Source organism: Poecilia reticulata, linkage group LG8 (genome assembly GCF_000633615.1).
Source record: "Poecilia reticulata strain Guanapo linkage group LG8, Guppy_female_1.0+MT, whole genome shotgun sequence".
Lineage (NCBI taxonomy): Eukaryota > Metazoa > Chordata > Actinopteri > Cyprinodontiformes > Poeciliidae > Poecilia > Poecilia reticulata.
Genome location: NC_024338.1, coordinates 1,057,105 through 1,076,420, shown reverse-complemented (window position 1 = coordinate 1,076,420; position 19,316 = coordinate 1,057,105). Strand labels below are relative to the sequence as shown.

Below are 19,316 nucleotides of genomic sequence, written 5' to 3'. Positions count from 1 at the left end.
AGATTTAACTAAAGGCTATAAAGGTTAGAGTCCTTGTTAAACAAAGATTTAACTAAAGGCTATAAAGGTTAGAGTCCTTGTTAAACAGAGATATAACTAAAGGCTAAAGAGTTAGAGTTCCAGTTGACAGAGTTTCAACTAAAGGCAAAAGGTAAGGCTCTTGGAGCCCCCTTACTTTGAGGAGACTCCTTAAGGGTAACTCCTCGTGCAGATAGGAAGAATGTTTTTAATTTATTTTTATTTCTTTTCTATGTTTTAATGAAGTAAAGCCCCCCGGAAAACATCCCAGTTAAACGACGTTTAGCTAAAGTTCTACGGAGTTTAGAGTCCCAGTTGACGGCGTTCAACTAAAATCCTAGAGGTTGGAGTCCTTGTCAAACGGTGTTTTTGACTAAAGTCCCTGAGGGTTAGAATCCCAGTTAAACGGCGTTTAACTAAAGTTCTACAGGGTTTAGAGTCCCAGTTGACAGAGTTTCAACTAAAAACCTAGAGGTTGGAGTCCTTGTCAAACGGTGTTTTTGACTAAAGTCCCTGAGGGTTAGAATCCCAGTTAAACAACGTTTAACTGAAGTCCTAAAGGGGCGCGGGTTTTAATGTTATCTTTTTTTTTATCTCTTTCTCACTGTTTATTCAATGTCACATGCTGTTTTTATTTTAATTATGTAAAGCACTTTGAAATGCCTTGCTGCTGAAATGTGTTATACAAATAAAATTTTATTGATTGATTGATTGATTGATTGATTCCGACTACAATGACTGATAGATTGGTTGTCTACAAAGATGGAACAAGCAGGCTCTTGATGTGTAGTGGCAGAGTTCAGACTTTTAAGGAGGACCATAGAGCCGTTCCTCTGTTGCCTTTTCAGGCTTGGATTTCCACTCTTCTAGCCCGAGCAGCACACAGTGAAGGACATAATGGAGTGGCAGGGACTTTGCTGCGTATGCGGAAGAAAGCATGGGTCATCAGAGGACGAGTCATTGCCAGAAAAGTTGTCGATAAGTGTATAGTGTGCAAAAAGGCAAGAGCGAAAACCTGTCAGCAAATAATAGGGGATCTGCCTGAAGAAAGGTCTAGTCCAAGTGCACCATTTCAGTTTATATCTGTTGATTTGTTTGGCCCTTACCAAGTGAAAGATGATGTCAAGAAAAGAGTGAGCATGAAAGTTTGGGGTGTGTTGTTCTGCTGTAAGTCAAGCAGAGCCATTCATGTTGAACTGGCAAACACACCATCTACAGAGAGCTTCATACTTGCCTACCAGAGGTTTACATCCATCAGAGGTCATCCCCAGAAGGTGAGGTCTGACCCAGGTACAAACTTTACTGGGGCAAAACCCATTCTGCAAGAAATGTATGCTTACCTGAGACAGCAAGGAAAATTCTCACTTGAAGAGTATGCTGCAAAAAATGGGACTCACTGGACATGGAAAATTCTTCCAGCCGATTCATTGCAACGGCGCAGCTGAAGCTGCTGTCAAGATCATTAAGAGAGCATTCCAAAGTCTTGGCTGAGTGCAAGGCCTTACCTTCAGTGAGTTTCTTATGATGGTTAAGCTAACTGCCAATCTAGCCAACGAAAGACATATTCATGCTAGAGTACAGAGCCACAAAGATCGAATCCAGTACATCACTCCAAACACCATGTTGCTCGGTCGAGCTACACAAAGTGGAGATTTCAAGACATTTGACTATACCACTTACCCCTTTAAAGGCTGTAAGAAATACAAAGTTGACTGCTTTTGGAGGTCCTGGAGTCAACTTGTAGGTCCCAACTTGTTTGTCCGTGGCAAGTGGCATACTGCTGAAAGAAATGTTGCTATTGGCGATGTGGTCTGGCTCTGCGACCAAAACGTGCTAAGGGGGCAATTCAAGATAGGTAGAGTTGTTGCTGTGAATCCTGATTGCAAAGGCATAGTCCGGGATGTTTATGTGAAAATTTCTCCAAGTGGGTATAGTTTGGGAAACGCACCTAAACCTCTTGTGAAATGTTCTGGATTGGTGAAGAAGGTTCAGGGCACCATACTCCATCGGGATGTCCGGCGCCTTGTAGTGCTCATCCCAGCAGAAGACCAAGCAGAGGGAACCAGCTCGCTTAAAAAATGTGATCTTCCCAGGTAAAACCTTGCAAGATCGAGTGGGAGGTGTTGCGCAAATCTGCTCATTAGTTCAGGTGTGGGTGCATGAACAGACACATTTGTGTGTGTGTGCGCACACACACACACGCACACATTAGTGTGCCAAGCTGCAGCACTTCTCAGCAGGTGAAAGAAATCTGGCCCAATCAGCAGCACCCTCAACACGGGTAATAAGGAATCCACCAACCACTTTGCTGGTTTTGCAACAGAGCTGAGGAAGGCAAACACAGCCTCCAAAAGTAGCATTTCATGGGAAAGGACTTGGATTAAACAAGGACTACCGGTATGCCATTAACTGGACTCAATTAAAATGTATTTTGACTTTGGTTTTGCATTTGAGAAAAAAATGCAGAATTTATTGAAGGAACAGTTTGCACTGCTAGTTTTTAGAGTTTGGTTCCATTAAATGTATGTTAAAATATTTAATGTAAATCTTATGTTTTAAGAAAAAGAAAAAAATAATCATTCTAAAATGTTTGGATTTGTTTGATTCAACCAAAAATGGAATTTAATAATTTAAAACTTGAATTTATGGTTAAAATTGTGAAAGAAATGTATGTCTAAGGTTAAAAATGGAATTGGTCATTAAGATAAATTACTAACTTTGAACCAAATGTCTAAAATGTATGTTAAAATATTTTGTATGTGTTTTGTAGGTTTTTCACATGTTCATTGATTCTCACTCATTGGTGAAAATACAAAAATGAATGAAATCCTGAAGTCTCTTCAAGTAGTCCTTTTCAAGTGTGGGAAGCTATGAAATTATAGAACACTTGACAAACAGAAAGGGTTTTCACATGTTGATGTTAGGATTTTTTAGCTGCAGAGGAATCATTTTCTATAAATGATCAACCACAAAAAATTATTTTTGGTAATAACATTTTTATTTTCTTAACAGGAATTTGTTTGTTTGCATATTTTACCATATTTCTATTATGTTATATTATGAATTCTTAAATTAAAAGTTTGCAGAATATGCCTATTCTTATCTGCTTAATCATCAGATTAATCAATTACTAAAATAATTACTAACTACAGTCCAACTTCACTCTCATAATATTTTCCAAGAGGTCTTTGAGATCTTGAAAATATTTTGGGCCTTTGTGTTTTTTTAGGGTCAGCAGTGGTTCTGACCTCTGACATGGAGGCCATTTTTGCAAAATTTCAATTACTTTCTCACATTTTTTTAGGTCAGTACATGATGAGCTGCTTTGAGATTTTTTAGCCCATGTCATGCTGTCAAGCAGGTTCTATTATATGATTTCTTGATTCTACTTGTCATGCACTAATAAGCTCTGAGTGTGGCTTGTGAAACTGAACTAAAAAAAAATTTGTTAATCACAGTAAATTTCTGATTTAAAGTCCCAGCTATTATTCTTGGCTTTTGACAACCCCCCCACCGGTCCCCACTGATGTTACAACAGTTGATCTGAATGTCAACAGCACCTAAAACAAACCTTTATCAATAAACCCCCCTCCCCCCAGATGGTGGTGGGTTGATTGATGAAGGTGGTTCGCCCAGGGCGCCAATCAGGCTAAGACTGCCTCTGCGTACCACTCTATGCTGCTCCAGGTCAGCCTTGTTTCCAACCAGCACCATGGGAAAGTCGTCTCGGTCCTTTACCCTCAGGATCTGGGTGTGGAACTTCTGGACCTCATGAAAACTGTATGGATCACAACAACAAACAATGAGCACTCCCAGTATGTATACAAGCACTGACTTACAAAAAATGAAAGTTTATGTTATGGATTTTAAACTAATAAATGATAGACATGCCCTGTGATGGACTGGTGACCTGTCCACAGTGACCCTACTTCTCGCCCGTTGACAGCTGGAGACAGACACCAGCAACACTCCTGACCCCATTAGAGAGAAGCATGAAGGATGGATGGATGGCAAAAAAAATCCCTCATAGCTTGATCTGAGGATGGGTTAAACTGTGTAGTGTGTCGTTGTTCATAAAATTATTTTAAAGCATCATTGATTATTTCATTATAATTATGAGCACCAGTTGAATCTTTAATATACGAGATATTCTGAGTTGAGGCCCTGTTTCTAAGAAGTTGACCAGGTACCAATTAAGCTTATTAGCAAACCCATACATCTTTTGCCTCATGAAAAATTATACATTTTTCAGCTTTCTTTGTTAGCAAAAACTCCAAAGCAGTCTTAACTATTTGTATTTTGTTAAGTTCTTCTGATGGACATCATTTGTGTTTGGTCTGAACTTCATGCAGTTCCAAAAGGAGTTTTCTTTACTCCTCCCTGCTACTCGTTTTAAGTTCAGGAGAATCAGTTACAGGCTATCAGCCCTAGATCATAAGCTTTTATGGTATCCCACAATAACTCAGGAGATAAATCAAGAGTCTTATTGTTCTTAAAGAAATAATCAAAATTTTGGGTCTTGGTTCAAAAATACACCATCTCCACAGTCAAATATGATATCCAGGAAGTACTTTAATTAGAGAAACAAATAGGTAACAAATAATATAATAATGTCGCCAGTACTACTACTTTTAACATTACTTACTGAAATTTTAGGAGTGAAAACAAACTTGATTATACTGCAAGTTTTATGTACACTGGAATAAAATGTAAATGGCAATAAGCCACCTGATCAAGTTCACTACAGGTGTCAAGTACAGCCTTAGCCCTTCTGCACATTAGGTATAAAATGTCCAGAAACAGTTCTGGAGCCTCAGCTCAGGTGATTTATCCAACATGGAGGCAAAATAGCAGTTGAAATCACTAGCCACGACTGTAATATCACAAATCCAATATGTGAAGGAGGCAAAAACCTGAGGTATGAAGTCATTAGATTACACAGGGTGAAATAAATGTTTAGGAGGGACACCAATTGACTATTTATATGGCCCTTTAACATGATATACCTGCAGCACTACTTGGAACTCAAAATGACATATGCCCCCTGGTGGAGATAAACAAGGGAAAAGATAAACAGCTCCTACAGCAACACCTCTGCTTTGTCTGGTAAAGATTTGCTAAATACTTCCCCAACCCTGTCGTGCCTCCACTTCAAGTGTTCATTAGTTGTCAAGTGTGTTTCTTGCACCAGTGTTATATGAACATGTTTTGTTTTTAAAAAGCTACAAATTTTCTTCCGCTTAGTAATAGGACTAAGTTCCCTCTCCACATTCCAACTGCAAATTTTTAATGAAGCCTCACTGGTCATCATTTGTCACCAAAGATTACATGCTTAAATATAGGTGAGAACTGGAAAAAACTCCCTGCTTACCAGACTGACACAGAATTTATAAAATACAAATTAAAAATAAAAACGCTGCTTTGCTGAAACCCAACACAGCACTATGTACAAGGGACAAAAATCAAGACTAATAAACATTGGGATCACACTAAACCCATCAAGGGGTGAAAGCTAACCTTCCCACACAAGTATAGGGACTAATCAAGAACCAGTTATTTTTTAAACCAAGGAAGCTTTAAATGTGCAAACACATTTCAGCTGCTGGGCCACAGTCAACAACAAAAAAGATTATAAACTTAGCAGTAAGCTTGTGAGCAAACAAATGTTGAGGTCTAGTATGTATAGTCCACTAAGTGGACCTATACACAACACCTTGAATAACATGCGGCCCGTAAATCTGTATCTCTCACACTATTCAGACCTGGTATATTGAGGGAAGGTCCTCAGGACCTTCCCTGAGGACCTTCCCTCAGGGAAGGTCCTCAGGGAAGGTCTCTAAACATCTTTGGGATGTTTAGAGACTTTTTCCCACCTGTTATGATAGATCTTGAAGCACAGCTGGTTACAGCATTGACACCATGATCCCTCTCTAGCTGCTGCTTCACCGAGTAAAACTCCTGCTGCGGAAAAATCCTCAAACATCATGATCCGGCCATCTTTGTGTCCTTGCCATCTGCATAATCAAAGCTTTCTCTTGAAAGTTGTGGAGCTTCAATACAACTACAAGCTGGGGAGATGATGAGCAAGCCTAAAGTTTCCAAATAAAGTTCAAATTCACATTCAAAAATACTTTATTGGTCCCAAAGGAAAATTAAATATAGTAAGTGAATAAATTGAGATTATTAAAAGGGTGATTGTAGCTGGTGATGGATGTTGGCAGGGAAAACCTCTTGCAGCATCCTGTATTACAGCGAATCTGAAAAAGCCTCTGACTGAAGGTACTCTGTTTTCTCCAGGCATTCTCATGAAGAGGATGGTCAGGATTTCCCAGAACTGTTTTGATTTTATGATGTGTAAGGACCCAAATATTGAGATGCAGATTTGGTTTTACAGATTTGATCCAGTGTATAATATGTAACATATATAATTTACTTTTTAAAAGTTAATGTGGAAAATTTTTTCACTTAAAAACAGTTTTCATGCTTCAAACTTGAGACTGTAAGTGATTTTTGAATGATGCTGTATTTCAAGCAAAATCTTTTCTTATTATTTTTTACTAGAATTTTTGGTCACTATTGCTGTCGTTACCAAAACCCTTTGTAAACCCAACCCTAACTTTAGTCATTCAGATGCTAGAAACACATAGATATATACTGTAATGGAAAATGTTATAATGTGTTCCTCACCCCTCTTCTGCGTTAGGTATTTCTGCTTAGTCTTATGAGATTGGTCAAGCTGCTCTCCTATAGACTTCTACAGTGCCATATAACAGCAGGGGACATTATTAATCCTGGAGACTATCTAAGTATTACTTCCCTAACATATAACTTATCTGCCCTCTTTAGCATCAGAGAACATCCTCCTTTCCTTAACAATAGACAAATGGCAAGACCATCTGTGTTGGGCTCCACAGAATCCCTGGTACATCACAGTCAGGGATTCACACCTCTAGTCCAATCAAGTCTCCCTTCTCTGACCAGAACTTCTAAAAGGAAGCCAGATCCACCGTTGGTCAGAGCAGACTTGACAGACTCCTTCGAATCTATATTTCTGTTCTCATCTTGCAAGGTTTTAATACATTTCTTATTTTCTTCTCATCCAAACTCTTGTTAAAGTAATTTTTTCCACGACAACACGCGCGCACACCAGGTCATACCTGCTCCGGTCGTTGAGAGCAAACACCAGTAAGAAGCCTTCTCCAGAGCGCATGTACTGCTCCCTCATGGCACCAAACTCCTCCTGGCCTGCTGTATCTAGAACTGATACACACCGAAAAATTAGACTAGACACTGTGAATATTTTAGTCAAGGCGAGTCCAGTTTTGTAAAACAAATAAAATACAGTCACCACTGTCAGCCTGTTAGCCCTTCAGGAGTTCTAAATCTGGGTGTGTCCTTTATTACTCAACTTTTGGACTTATTGGGTCAGCGTTGCCATTAATAGTTTCTGCTGCAGACATTTGTTCATTTGTCATGGTGGTTTTCCAACAAGAACACACAGGTGTAAATTTAAAATCTAAATAAATACAAAGTAAATTATTTCCCTCCCAAATGTAAATTCAAACATGCAAAACGGAGGCAAAACGATCTAAAAAGCAGCTACTAAACACACAAGAAAGAAATCATTCTTGAAAACATTGCAACAAACCAATAGCATGTGAAGAAGTTAGGGGTGTGCGTAACAAAAGCATCCAGCAGAGCTTTTGGTGCTGTCCACTAGTTTGTAGGTATTTCTTTTTACAAAGCAAAGATTTCCTTCTACATTTTAAATTCTTGTTTGCAAAATAACAAATCTTCTGATTGGAAACAAGAGATTCAACAAATCTGAATCTGATCTGTAAGTGCAAGGGGTGTGAATACTTTTCCTAGGCACAGTAGAGTCATTTTCATGGATTTCTAACAGATGGCAGATGTCCAGAATTAGGATGGAGGTTTATCTGATGATGTCATGAAATGGTGAAAAAGCAGCATGACCCAATTCCCTCAGCTGACCTGCTTCAAGTCCAAACAGGGCAGTTACACACACACACACACACACACACACACACACACACACACACACACACACACACACACACACACAGGGAGCAAACACACACTGCCTGAGTCTTCTCACACTGTGGGCTGTGAAACAAAACTGTTGACACAATCGGAGGGAATCAGTGTAATGTGGTGCAGCCTTACTGTCTAGCCGAGTCTCCTTCCCATCCACAGTGCACACCTTGGTGTAGGAGTCTTCAATGGTGGGGTCGTAGTCTGACACAAAGTAGGACTGTAGGACACATTCATCGTTAGTGGTGGAGCAGCTTACACAGTGTACTGATTTCTTCTACTTATTCCAAACAAAAACATCCTTCCATCTTAAACTGCAACAGAGACATTGTTTGGTCCCATTATTCACCTGACCAACATTTAAATAAGCCACTTGTTGGAGAGCACTGAATGCTGGGGTTCATTCACTCCAGCCCTGTTTAGTCGGCTTTAATCGAACTCTAGTTTGTTTGTCAAGAAAGTCCGGTTTGTTTGGTGAATGTGCAATTGAACTGAATGCTGGGGTCCAAAGTCCAGCCTGCCAAAAAACCTAGGTCTCAGTTAAATTGAAGTGAACTCTGGCGCTGGTGAAGTGCATACTAAATCACCAAGCTGACCGGAGGCTGCTCCCAAGCAGTGCATTATGGGTAAACTACAAAATGGGTAAACTGAGGCTGCACAGTGGCGCAGTTGGTAGAGCTGTTGGCTTGCAGCAAGAAGGTTCTGGGTTCGATTCCCGACCCCAGTCTTTCTGCATGGAGTCTCCATGTTCTCCCTGTGCATGGTGGGTTTTCTGCGGGTACTCCAGTTTCCTCCCACAGTCCAAAAACATGACTGTCAGGTTAATTGGCCTCTCCAAATTGYCCCTAGGTGTGAGTGTGTGTGTGCATGGTTGTGTGTCCTGTGTGTCTCTGTGTTGCCCTGCGACAGACTGGTGACCTGTCCAGGGTGACCCCGCCTCTCGCCTGGAACGTTAGCTGGAGATGGGCACCAGCACCCCTCCCGACCCCACTGAGGGACAAGGGTGTAAGAAGACGGATGGATACAAAAACAAAATGCACTAATCTAAAGCAAGCAGGAGAAATGTATCATGTTTTTATTTAACCAAAGACAAAAGAGAAATCCTACAACTGCTAAAATTTGACCCTACTCAATTTTTGCTCACATTTTGTGAAATATAAGCATGTTATGTCTTCTTCAGAGGTTTGCGTATCATTTCCTTCAGTGGTTCTTTGGACCAGTCAGTTATGTGGAGATTTTAGATTATGTTGTCTAACCAACTGCTTTCATGAAAACTAAGTTCCTTGAGGAAAGTGACCATTGTTGGCAGAAAAATGCACTCTGGAAAATAATAAAAACATTTCAAGAGGAGTTGAAGCACCCAGTCATGTCTGAGTGTTGATCTGATATCCAAATAGATTCACATCCAAGGAGGTCTCAACTCCTAGGTTATTCCCTGCCTTTAAACTTCCACTACCCGTGGTATCGTTTTACTGAACAATCCCAACTAGAAAATGGAGAATAGGACTTCACGAAATACAACGTGTTTGCAGAGTGGGAAAGAAAAAACTAGATGCCAACTCTGCTTTTAGTGGATTTGGGTTAATGGCATCACATCAATCAAGCTGACCAGCTGGGACTACTAAACATTGTGGTGGAAACTTCCTGACTGATTATGACTAAGTGTTTGCCCAGTTCATCCTCACTTAATTGTATTTTATTGTTGGAAATTGTCCCAAAACCCACATAGTGTTCTTCAACTCCTCACCTTCTGGATGCCATAGTGCAGACTAAAAAAATTATGTCTATGAAGAAAAGTCTGCCAACTAGCTTTAACTGGTCTGTGTTGCTCTTCATCGAACCAAACCACTGCAGTGGATTCCTTCATACAGTTTGTGATCTGTGAAACCTTCAGATTAATCTGAAAAAACATGTAAGAAGCCATTTCAGTACATCTTAATGCATTTACACCACTGTGGATTGAGTCCTGCTGGACTCCTGGTCAAACTGGGACTGAATGACAATGGGTGAGTCAGGTGGTTGAGCATGTGCACCTCAATGCTGAACTCCTGGGTTTGATTCTCATTCTCAGACCATTTGTCTTCCCCCTCTCTCGCCACCCTACTTTCTGTTAATGAAAGTAACAGAAATTACCTTTTTGATTACTTAAAAAAGTCATTAGTACTAAAAACAATAACTTTTTGTTTTTAGTTCTAATGACTTATTTTGAAGGGTCACCAGATTATGAAAGTTTTGTTCTGTCTGATGATTTTAATGCCTTCTGGGCATACAGAATGTTGCTCAAAATAGGAACATAATCAGACTTTTGTGTCCAGGTGTGAAAAGTATGAGTTTTAGAACCTTGAAATGAATGTCCAGAATACTTAAAAACAGCAAACTTGTCCTTTAGTCGCGGTGAGGAATCACAACCTAGCTTCAGGACAACCCGCATTAAAAAGGGCGAACTGGTCCTTTACTTCCATTGAGGAATCACAACCGAACTTCAGGGCGAACTGGTCTTTAACTCCCATCTAGGAATTTCATCCTAACTTCAGGACAATCCTCATGACAAAGCAAGCAGGCCGTGTCTGTAGAGACAAAGTTTATGTACCTACCTGGATGAACTGGATGGTCAGGGCGCTCTTCCCCACTCCACCTCCTCCCACTACCACCAGTTTGAATCTCTCTTCTTCCCCACTCATTCCTGATGGGGAAACTTTCTTTGAAAATTAAAAAGCGTTTCAAGGTCTGATTCACCAGGTCTCGCCCAAAAAGCCCAAAACAAAATCCCCCCAGCCCCTGTAGCGTTAACCGGAGCTTCAAACACGGACACACGGCACTTCTATCACCACAGTTTCAGACTCAAACTTATCATGCGCATGTTTTGTTTTTTTTTTCCCTCTCCGACGACGTGTTAACGGACAGAGCCACACCTGAGTACCAAAGTCCTCCGAAGTATTGCGGTGTAGTTTAGGACGTAGTTTCGTCTTGATTGAGTTAAGACAGAAACAGCTCGGGTGCTGGGCTCTTCCCTATTCTTTCTGTTTGTCTTCTATCTCAGCCCTGAGCAGCTTCTGAGGGCGGAACTGCTTCCTCTTTAACCCTGTGAGAAACCTGAAGCAGCGGGGCTGAGCTCGCTTTCAGCCGAACTTTCACAGAGCAGCAGCCTGTGGTCGGTGTCTGACTTTCCTCTTTGAAATGCCTTGTTGATTTGCAGTTCATTAATGCTGAAAACTGTTCCTATTCAACTCAAGTTTCATGTGTCACTTTCCTTATTTGGTCATACGGGATGTCCGTGACATCATTTCAAGTATCTCGCAGGATGTACAATCAGCGCAAGCTCGGAAAACTTTCAGGGAGCAGTTTCATGCTCATAAACTTTTTTGTCTGCTAAACAGGTTAAGTTTAGCACAGCTGGTCAAGAGCGGAAACGTTAGAATGGATATAGATTTTAAAAGACGTGTTAAAATAATGTAAGCTCCATTCAAGAATAACTCAAGAGCAGAAAAAGCCTACATAGAAGTGTATGCCTCAGGCTACACAAACTACGTGGACATTTGCCAAAACGTCACAGTCCAGCGCCACCATGTAGACTCTAACTAACTAACACTGAAGCCGTTGTTAAGCTGTTGAAAAGCCAAGAAGAAACTATTTGTACCCAGTTACCATTTCCTTGGGTCACCCAGTTCCAACCATTGACTTCAATGTGAAAGTTTAACATTAAGTGGTGTCCAACTGTGTTGGATAAGGTGATTCTGTGTCCTTCCTCTGTCTCTTTTATCTGCTCACATGCACAGGGCCAGGGCCGTGCACACACCACTAAAGGGGCAGGTGCTCAACAGCAAAAAAGGGCACATCTAACCGCATTCTAGGACAGAATATTAACAGCCTCTCAGCTTTCCGAGTTTAATAAACAATGATAAATTACAAAATTGTGAGATATACAATCAAAGCTAACGAACATCTCTATATAGAGCATAACACTATGCCTATGTAAGATATTTTATTAGTAATTTCTTTCTGCAAGTCTATTTTGTTATAGGAAAGTATTGCAATATTCAAACCTGCAATTTAGCAAGATATGTAAATCAGAGCTAGAGCACCAGACATATTTTGTCTTTACTGAATTACACCATTAAAAATATAAACAAGGGCACAATGCAACCTTTTAGTGACTGTAATCTATACAACAAAGAGCTGCCTGTTTGCTACACTTGCAGTGTAGATTAAGATGGTCCATTCAGGAAAGCAGAGCTGCACGTGGAACTGCAGAAAAACGAAAAAAACAAAGGCAAAAATTGAATTGTTAATGCATGTCATAATGAGAAAGACCTACTCAGTTTTGCTTAAAAAAAACACTTTTAAAAAATTTAAATCACACATTTTTGACTCATGAAGTTAACTTTCTTTTTTGCAAAACAAACTTATTTGCGCTTGTCAGAAATCTTTTCTTGCTATTCTAAGTTTTTGTTTGTGACTCAAAGTTTTGCTTGTGATTCTCACATGACGTTTTGAACGGGGACTAAAATCACAACAAAATATTTCTGATGTGTGCAAATAAATGTTTACGTTTGGTAAAAATGAGTTATTTAATTTAAAAAGTCTTTTAAACAAAACTTTTTTTAAAGGAATCATTACAATTCCAAAAGTTTTGACTACAATTTTATTTTACTTAACTGAGGTTAGTTCTTTTTTCCATTGAATATTTGGGAAACAAATTTAACTTCATACTCTGCAAACCAGACCCTAAACTTAAAGTCTGGGTTGAGTCTTTTCCTACATTAATGACACACTTTTATTACATACATTATATCTATCATGGTAATTCAGGGCGAGTTATTTTTAATTCTCAATGAATGTTGTTGGACAATTATTGACGCGTCATTCTCCTTCAAGATACATTTACCTAACGCTGGAATAAATGAAATGCATATTATGCAGCAAAGGAAATTAGAAGATCGGACATATATCCATTATGGAGATGATCAGTTTTGGACGGGCGATGTGCCCTTATTGCATAAGCAATACTGAAGAATGACTGATATCATTAGATACAGGGGAGAAGCTTTTAGTTATCTAGCTTTGTTAGCAAAGTCGTTAGCTATCAGCTAGCTAATAGCACAACAACAACAGCCTAATGTCTGTATGATAGAAATCCTGAATCGATAGATAAGAACAGTTTCTCCTCACCTGGCTGTCTCCTCCCGCTCAGTAGTTCTTCAGAGAAAGGCAGACGCAGAGGCCTGTCAGTGTCTGTTGTATTTCATTACCTCTCTGCTTAAACCGCTACTCCGTGCTGAAGCAGAAACGATACTTCAACGTTTTCCGTCATCTGACAAGTAGCAAGTCTACTCCACTTTATTCACCAAAAACGTTTTTTTTTAAATTCACCAAAAACTGTTCTGTAATCTGGAACGTTCGCTACGTTGAGCTTCAGTTAGCCGCCTTATCTCACTGCGCGAGAGGCATCACGGGCAAAAGGTCAAAGGTAACAAGGTTATTAGGCTTATTATGTTACACAAAAAAGAAACAAAAAAGCAAAGAATTTTACCACATGTTTTTATGTGTCTGAAGAGAGCTTAGGAAATAATAATACCAAAAACAAAAAAAAACAAAAAAGAAATTGACCAAAAGGACACTTGGGGGCAAGGAGCTAAAAGGGCAGGTGCTCAAACATCCCCCACCCCCTCTGCACGTGCCTGCACAGGGCTGCATGCTTACATAACCATAACATTTAAGGCTGGCGACAATCTTATATGTCACACATAAACAAAACCTGATGAAGCAGACCAACAGTCTCAGAGAGGGAGCAGAATGAGGTAAAAGCAGAACTCGCGCTACAATCTTTTCTCCATTTGGTGTCGCCCTTAAGGTGAGCTGAGTGGAGCCCAGCGCTGGACGGTGAACGTCGTTCTGTAGCTTTCATTTGTATGAGTTGTATGGTTTGCAGCATTTGATCATTTTCAGCATTAAAAGCTGTTTTATACTTAACCAAATTTCATTATTTCTCAAGGTAATGACAGTGAGGGGTACTGGTTTGTTCCCGAAACTAGTAAATGGACCCAGGTGGTGCACAGAAACATGGGTCTGAAAATGGGTGAAGTACAAGAACTGTGCAGCAGGAGGAGGATTATTTGTTATGCATTTTTCCTCTGATACCCCAAACTAAAACCCAGTGACACCAGCTGGGCCGCTTTATTCATGAGCCGGTGGGCAGCCAGGAAAGAATAATGACAATTGGATATTTTTCTTAGCAGAGCTATTTCTCTTATTCATCTGTCCCTTTAAAGCTACATTCACACAGCATCTTAATGCTCAGTTCCAATTTTTGGGATTTTTCTGAAATCCTTTTTTTTTTGTGATCGTACTAATTAAGTCAGAATGCTATAAAACTTAGTAAACAATTTCCGACCCCAAAGCCACCCACCTGACGAACGTCATCATATAGCAATACATTTATGAAGTCATTTATCAATCAATTTTAAACTTTATTTAGCAATGGGTCAGAGCAGGAGTGAGGTGCATGTGATGTGCTTTTTATCAGCGAAAACAACGAAATTGGGCTGTTCAGACTGCTATAGAAAAAGTCTAAGGGCAAAAAAAAAAATCTGATTAGTGTTGCGTTTGCTTACTGTACATACATAACCTAAGATACTAGCAGTTTGGGAGCTACCATTTCACCAAAACACCTTTGAAACGGTTATAGTTGACGGAGATCACTTCAACAACTCACATCTTCTATCTAGTTGGCAAACCTGCTGACTAGTAAATATGAAAAGATCTGACAAAGCCACATTAAAGAAAATAAAGGCAGCAGTGAAGAATGGTGTGAAATGTGCAAAGCTCACTGATTGTTTTTCAAGAAGACAAGAGTAAAAGACTAGCACCAAAAACGAAGCTAATGTAACCACAACTGTCTGAACTTAATTATATATTTAGGTGATGGCTAGTAATACATATGAAATTATTTTTAGGCTTCTCCTTAGCATTTGTTTATATGACAATTATAAAATACATTTAACATGCAGTCGGAGCGCCGAGTCCCTCCGATACCGAGCAGGTAATTTAAGAACAACAGAGGGCAGCAACGCTTCAGCCCGATACAAACCACACAAGTAGTTAGTCAGATTAAGGTCCAAAACCTTCGATTTACAGCAGTTTAAGTGGCACCAACCCACATGAAAAACCCACAGAACAAATGGTAGAAATCATGTATTTCCCGAATCCCGAAAATATGGCATCTACCTTTGCTGTTTCATAATTATAATCCACGTTACAGTGTATTTTTCGACTTGGCTGCTATAATCTGTTCTTGCGTTACACAAACGTAATTTCTCTTTTTTCCCTCTGAGATTCTGCTTAGAAAATGAGGTTATAAAGTTACATACCCCCGCTGCTTTTTGTTTTTAAAATAGTAAATTTAGGTTTGCCTCGACTTTTATAAACTAATGCCTCTTATATGCATCATTTTTTGTATTACTGTTGGTACAGATATTAGGCGAACATTGTGCTTTGCCTGCTATAGTTTAAATTCATTTCAGCTGCACACTTTCAAAAGAGTATTCAGATTTTAACATGCATTTTCTAAGTAGTATTTCAGTTCACTCCATTGGAGTCACAGACATAATTAATACGTAGACGCCTCATGGAGCGGGCCATGAGGCGCATGGCTATTCTGTCAGATAGCCATGCGTTGTCAGATTGTCATACGCGTATGACAATCTGATGGCTATATCTGTCGGATCATCATACGTTGTCAGATCGCCATACACGGAGGACAAACTGACAGCTATTTCTGTCAGACAATTGTACGCTATGATCACCATATTTTATATTTAATCATCTTTATTAAACCAGTGTTAGATCGTCATACAGCTGCTAATGTAATAACAAAGTTATTAGCGACTGTATGACTTCCTGATTTCTCTGTTAACCTGTCTGATTGACATACACTTTATTAGCGACTGTATGACTTCCTGATTAATACCAATGACATCAGTTGTATGATGCAATATATTTACTGTAGAATATTTTACTTCTGTATTTTTAATAATTTGCACTGTCACCGGTGGGGTAAAACTGTTTAAATTACACTTTTTCCATTCGAACCTGTCCCCCATGTCTGTGGCACTATTAATTTGCGTCCGAAGAGAAACCAGACTGGAGCCAACCGTTTTAGAGCTCTCAATATTTTTCTTTTATCTTCCGTTTCAGTTCAGTTCACAGCATACATATCAGTCACAACAAGAAGAGGGAGAATCTCCCTCTCATCTGGACCATCTGGCTTTTAAAGGATTGGCTTCCACAAAGATTTGAGGGGTGGAGACATTTCACATTTCCAGAAAGAAAGAACAAACATTTGTACTAAACGATATTCCTAAAATATAAGCGGCAGAAAATGGATGGATGTATATATTCCTAAAAAAAATGTCTACACAGTTACAATTAACTCAAACAAAACTAGAAACAAAAACAATCTGGGCCCAAGCAAAATCCAAAATACATCTCTCCTCCCTCTCAGAAAATGGATTTTCCCAATGAGGGTGATTGGAAACACCAGGTCCTTGTCAGCACTGCTCACAATACATTTACCCAAATAAATTAGAATATATAAAGTACACAAAAAACAGCACCTGTTAGAGAAGGGGGTAAATCCCTCACAGGCACATCTTTGTGTGTCCACCTTGAGCAGTAGTCACACTGTATCTGTGAAGTGGACAGAAAAAGAAAACAGTTATAAGTTAGCAAGTGTAATGTGTTTGCAGCATTAAATTGTACAGTTTAATTGTTTACCATGTCAATTATGTTCTCTGTAGCATTATAGTGAAGCATGTTGCATTCCACACAGTACTCTTCCACCTTGTCTGGGAACAAATAAAGGCATTTAGAGTGTACTTTACCAAAAATAGTCAAGTACAACCTCTTTATATTCTGTTGACAAGCCATCATGTTCTACTTGTACATAACGGAAAATACTGCAATTTAGTATTTCATATATCGGAATTTTTTTAATACTTTGGACTGTTCCTGCATGGCCTATGGGAAAATTTGTTCTGTTTGGAATGAAAAATTCTGTGATTGGCTCTTAAGCCATCTTGTGTTTTTGATTGTTAGAACATTAACAAAAACTGATCAACAGGTTTCACACAGACTTCCACAGTTCCCTGAACAGCGGAAATGGTTCTTCATACCGAACATTAATATAATTTTTTGTGTTCCGACCAAAAACTTCTTAGAATCATAGCTGTCCAAAGCTATGAATCTCCGAAACATTCAGCCAGCAAACTGGAAAACAAGACTTCTTTGTAATTGTATGAGCAACAATGTCCTAGAGGTGGTAAACTTCAGGAATCGCTGTGGATGTTTACCTTTATGCACTTAAGTTCCCTGACAACTTTGARGGGAGGTYCAACTCTTTGGCACCGGTCACATTGAGACACCTTTACAACATTACAGTTTATAAGTTTTACGACACTTTGGACCATAAAGATTTTGCTAACTATGTTGTTACATACCCATTTCTCAATGTCTGCTGTCATACCGGGCCAATAGAATYGGGAACACATGGCACTGCGKGTTTTGACAAWGCCAGTGTGTCCTCCCATGGGGGATGCATGAAACTCCTTGAAGAGGTTCCAGGCCTCCTCTTTGGACCGTAAGCCCTTCTTTCGGGTAAGGATCCGGAGAATAGGTCCCCAGCTGTATTAAAACAATGACCATATTATGTCAATATTGTAGTCAAAAATGTTACTTTTGTTAAAGATATAAAAAACTTACCTTGAATGCTAAATTTTACGGCATACTTCCTCAAAGTTTGCCTCTGTCCTCTGTTGAGCATCAATGGGTAAGAGCCTACAGAAATAAAATTGAAGACCTCACCCCATTTGAACTCCATGTTTTTCTTGTTATAAATGACACAAGAAAAACATGTAAATTGCATCAACAGGCATTTAAACAAGACAATTCATTACACACTGCAAATTGTTCAAATATATAATAATACCCTGCTGCAGCTGTGTACACAACAAAACCCACCCACTCCTGCTGCTAAACACGCCAACTGGTGCTGCAATAATATGACATTTCTGTGAAATATTGGTTCTTAGGACAAGAAATACAAAACTAAACTAAACAAAATAAAGTTTGTAGTGAGAGCTTATTCATATCCATCCTTTTTAATTCTGATTTAATACAAAAAAACTTCTAATCTACATGTTTATGCATGTGCATCCAACAATGCAATTCTTGAAATACTGCAGAAAACACAACAGTGAGTTTAAATGCAATTTACAGATCCCAATTTTTATTGACAACACTGGTGGACGCCATGTCCTTCCTGACAACGCATGGTCGACACAGGGACTTCTAGTGACTCAAGAACATCTCCTGTCTTTTATTAATTGAGGCAAAAGTCACACTGATAGTGACTGTTGGCTACATAACACAGGTGGCTGTACTTGGCGTTTTATCCTTAAAAATTACAGAAAAAATATAAGACACTCAATATGTATTTTCAATGTGCATTCATAAAAATACATTTTGCCGAACAATAACTGTCGGAATGATGAGCAGATCGATGCATGAATCCTAAAATTCAAAGCACAAAATTTAAAGCTATCTAATTTCATATGTGTATTTAAAAAACATAACTTTTACATATTCACATTATGGGAAAATTAGACTTTTTCATTGTTGAGCGAGACTCTTTTTTTTTTTCTTTAATCAGACCAGCTAAAGCCAGTCCAAGTAAAAAACTTGGATGAATTCAGATTTAGTTTATGCTATACTGAACTTTGAYAGTAATGTTCCTTCTCCTAACACAAAAGAAGAAACTGAAGTGGCAGCCCTCTCCTTGGGCTGCCACCTTATCGTGGTGGAGGTGTTTGAGTGTCCCAATGATCCTAGGAGCTATGCTGTCTGGGGCTTTATGCACCTGGTAGGGTCACCCAAGGCAGACAGGTCCTAGGTGAGGAACCAGACAAAGCGCAGTCCGAAGACCCCTTATGATGAACACAAACTTTGCACTTTGTTTTCTCTCGCCCAGACGCGGGTCACCGGGTCCCCACTTTGGAGCCAGGCCTGGAGGTAGGCCACGATGGTGAGCGCCTGGTGGCCGGGCTTTTACCCACGGAGCCCGGCCGGGCTCAGCCCGAAGAGGAGACGTGGGTACCCTTTCTGATGGGCTCACCACCTGTCCGAGGGGCTAAAGGGGTCGGGTGCATTGTGCTATGGGCGGCAGCTGAGGGAGGGGACCCTGGCGGTCTGAT

General features: G+C 39.6%; 1 protein-coding gene across 1 annotated transcript in view; it reads right to left on the bottom strand.

Annotated features, from left to right (window-relative positions):
* Positions 1–11,288, bottom strand: part of rras (RAS related) — a 28,186-nt gene extending 16,898 nt beyond the window's left edge. The window contains exons 1-4 of the mRNA XM_008415020.2: positions 10,665–11,288; positions 8,203–8,290; positions 7,176–7,278; positions 3,688–3,796 (exon numbers count right to left, since the gene is read on the bottom strand). Coding sequence (XP_008413242.1) covers positions 3,688–3,796; positions 7,176–7,278; positions 8,203–8,290; positions 10,665–10,751 — 387 coding nt within the window. The 5' untranslated portion in view covers positions 10,752–11,288. The remainder of the gene's footprint in view (positions 1–3,687; positions 3,797–7,175; positions 7,279–8,202; positions 8,291–10,664) is intronic.
* Between the last annotated feature and the right edge of the window lie 8,028 nt (positions 11,289–19,316).